This window comes from Etheostoma spectabile, chromosome 23 (assembly GCF_008692095.1).
Source record: "Etheostoma spectabile isolate EspeVRDwgs_2016 chromosome 23, UIUC_Espe_1.0, whole genome shotgun sequence".
NCBI lineage: Eukaryota > Metazoa > Chordata > Actinopteri > Perciformes > Percidae > Etheostoma > Etheostoma spectabile.
In genome coordinates, this window is record NC_045755.1 from 15774563 (window position 1) to 15777651 (window position 3089).

General features: G+C 37.6%; 1 protein-coding gene across 2 annotated transcripts in view; it reads left to right on the forward strand.

The window, feature by feature from the left end:
* The first annotated feature begins 829 nt into the window (after positions 1-829).
* Positions 830-3089, forward strand: part of hcls1 (hematopoietic cell-specific Lyn substrate 1) — an 8431-nt gene continuing 6171 nt past the window's right edge. For both annotated transcript variants that reach the window (XM_032505523.1, XM_032505524.1), the window contains exons 1-4: positions 830-1095; positions 1772-1855; positions 1942-2015; positions 2785-2908. In XM_032505523.1, the coding sequence (XP_032361414.1) occupies positions 1772-1855; positions 1942-2015; positions 2785-2908 (282 nt within the window). In that variant the 5' untranslated portion in view covers positions 830-1095. The remainder of the gene's footprint in view (positions 1096-1771; positions 1856-1941; positions 2016-2784; positions 2909-3089) is intronic.

The window sequence follows — 3089 nt, forward strand, 5'->3', positions numbered from 1 at the left end:
ACCTTAATCCCATAGAAAATCTGTAGAGGGAGCTGACGGTTTGAGTCGCCAAACGTCAGCCTCAGAACCTTAATGACTTGGAGAAGATCTGCAAAGAGGAGTGGGACAAAATCCCTACTGAGATGTGTGCAAACTTGGTGGCCAACTACAAGAAACATCTGACATCTGTGATTGCCAACAAGGGTTTTGCCACCAAGTACTAAGTCATGTTTTGCTGAGGGGTCGAATTCATATTTCCCTCATTAAAATGCGAATCAATTTATAACATTTTTGACATGTGTTTTTCTGGATTTAGTTGTAATTCTGTCTCTCACTGTTTAAATAAATCTACCATTAAAATGATGGACTGATCTTTTTTTTTGTCAGTGGGCAAATGTGCAAAATCAGCAGGGGATCAAATACTTTTCCCCCCTCACTGGAGTACAGATTTAGTTTAATGAATCAACAAAACGGAGCCAGTGGGTTTTTGATGTATGGTTTGGTCACTGTGGTCCTTAAATCTTGACTACTCAAAAATCGATCCCAGGTTTTTTCCTCTCACTGGGCTATTGTGTTTAAGCTGTGTGAGTCTGCCCCCAAGTGTTGTAACTACAATCCAACCAGCTAAATTACGTAGTAACGGACTCTGCATTTAATTACTTATAAAATTGTTTTAAAGTAAGAAACAGTAACTACAATGGTGATAATCGGTAGTGTTAGCAGTTGTAGCAGCTCCTGTGGGCTAACAACCCTGTTTACTCCTATCACCACTTTGTCTGGTCGTTCAATCTCGGATTAACGTACGCATTTGAATGCAGCAATTCTTACTCCTTATTTTTTTCTTTTTGTTAAGCCTTTAATTTTTTACACTACTTATACATATCTAGCACAACGTAGCAATACAAAAGCATCGCCGTATACGTGTTATTAATTAAAGTACGATGATAAAATAGAAATGTGTAGGCTACTATTATTTATCAAAGCGCGTTCATGTACTTTACGCTAGATCCGCGTTCACTTGTCGTCCATCAAACTGTAACAATTTGAGTGAAGACCAGTCGGTGTAATATCCACTTAAACACGTTTTTTGTTTTGTTTTACCGTGACAACTGAAAGGTAAAGACATTTTGTTCTTGTTCAAACTAACTAACAAGCCTGTATGTGCTTTTATTTCATTCTCTTTAGACTTTATTAAGGAAGTGGGTTTAGTCATACGTAGTTTAAGCTAACTGTAAGTCTGTAAACCAAATCCTGGATGACATAAAAAATGCTAAAACACTAGGCTACAGTTTAATGGGAAGGGCTAACATTAGGTGACGTTTATGTTTTTATGTAGGCTACTTGTATGTCCAATGTTATGTTCAATATTCTACTGCAATAACTTTCCTACAATATTTATGACCGTAAAACATGATAAAAATTATATTAAAAGTGTGACTCAGTAACCTAGCATTAGATGAATATACAAAATTCATTGTGCCTCCCTCAAGAAATGATATTATTGTTTCAACAGAGGAGTTAAAGCTACACAAAGTATTTCTCTTGAATGTGTGTTTCATTATGGGGAAATGAAGCTTCATGTTGAAAATAACTTCCTTTTTGAGACTTCAGCAAATGGTGGTCAGAGCTTGTGCTTGTACATTAGTTTGTTTAGTCACAATAAATCAACAGGGATTAGACTGTCAGTGCATAGGAATATGCCACTTTTTAATATGTCCAGTTGTGAACACAGGATCATTAGTGAGAGTGTTATTCTATCTTCGGTGTGGCTCATAGTGTTTTGCTTCCCCAGATGTGGAAGTCAGTCGTGGGCCACAATGTGAGCATGAAGGTGGCTGCAGAGGGGGACGACTGGGAGACAGACCCTGACTTTGAGGTACTGTATACTTCCTGGAGATGTGTGTTACTGTAGGCAAAAATATATGTGCGTCAGTCAAACCTTTTTCTGACTTTGTGTTTCAGAATGATGTGTCAGAGCAAGAGCAGAGGTGGGGAGCAAAGACCATCGAGGGTTCAGGACGAAAGGAGCACATCAGGTTAGAGATGCACAACTGTGCCCGTCTGGAAGTGAACAAGTCTTTAGACGATGTAGAGAAATGCAGGTTACCGTGGGTGCTGTGAGGTAACAGGAAGAGGAAGTGAGAGCAGAGAACAAGCTGTCAGGCAGCAAGTCTCTCCTAATATGGGTAATATGGAATGATGACACTTGTCAGTAAGATTTAAACCACTAAGTTTTCTAAATTAAGGCAGTGGTGCTAGATGTAAAAAAAAAAGATGCAATACCACTTCCTGATACGTCACACTTTATTAAAAATCATAAGTTGTTTCTTGGTATGTTGTTAATAATCCCTTCAGCTGGTGTTTATCCTCCTCCAGCAGGACACTCATTTTATCTTTTTTATGTAGTTATTTAGTTCTTCAGATAGACACTCTGGGCAATACAACATGTACCAAGTTCACCAAAATCCATTTATTAACTACTTAACTTGTATAACTCTTGACTTTATGCCTTATTAGGAAGTGTTAAATCTAAAAGCATCTATTAATAGATTTCCAAAATTTCCAATAATCGTATTACCAAACAGGCCGAATACACAACAGCTAAGGGATTTCTCACAACCCTGACAACCACAAAGTTGCTTGTATTAATGGCTTACAATATTAGTACATTATTTCTTTTTAGCCTTTAAAAGTAGACTTAAAACCCTGTTATTTTCTTCTGCCTTCTAATTCATGTCTTTATTTTATATCACAATTGCCTCCAATAATGTTCACACTTTCTTTGGCTGAATCTTTGAATCCTAGTGTTGCGGAGCTCAGAAAAAATGTCGCTGTGGAGCACGAGCAGGGGAAGCAGAAGGATCAGACTCCCAAAGCGTCATATGGATATGGAGGGAAGTTTGGAGTTGAAAAAGACAGAATGGACAAGGTAGACAAATGTTTATTTTTTATATTCAAAATATGGTGATACAATCCTCTTAGTTAGTGCCAGATTTGATCTATTTTGTCCTTTACCATGCATCCACTGCAGAGATAGCAAAAGCACTCACTTCCTGTACTCATGTACAGATAGTTGTGTTAACCAATACTCTGGTAAAAGTAGAAGTACT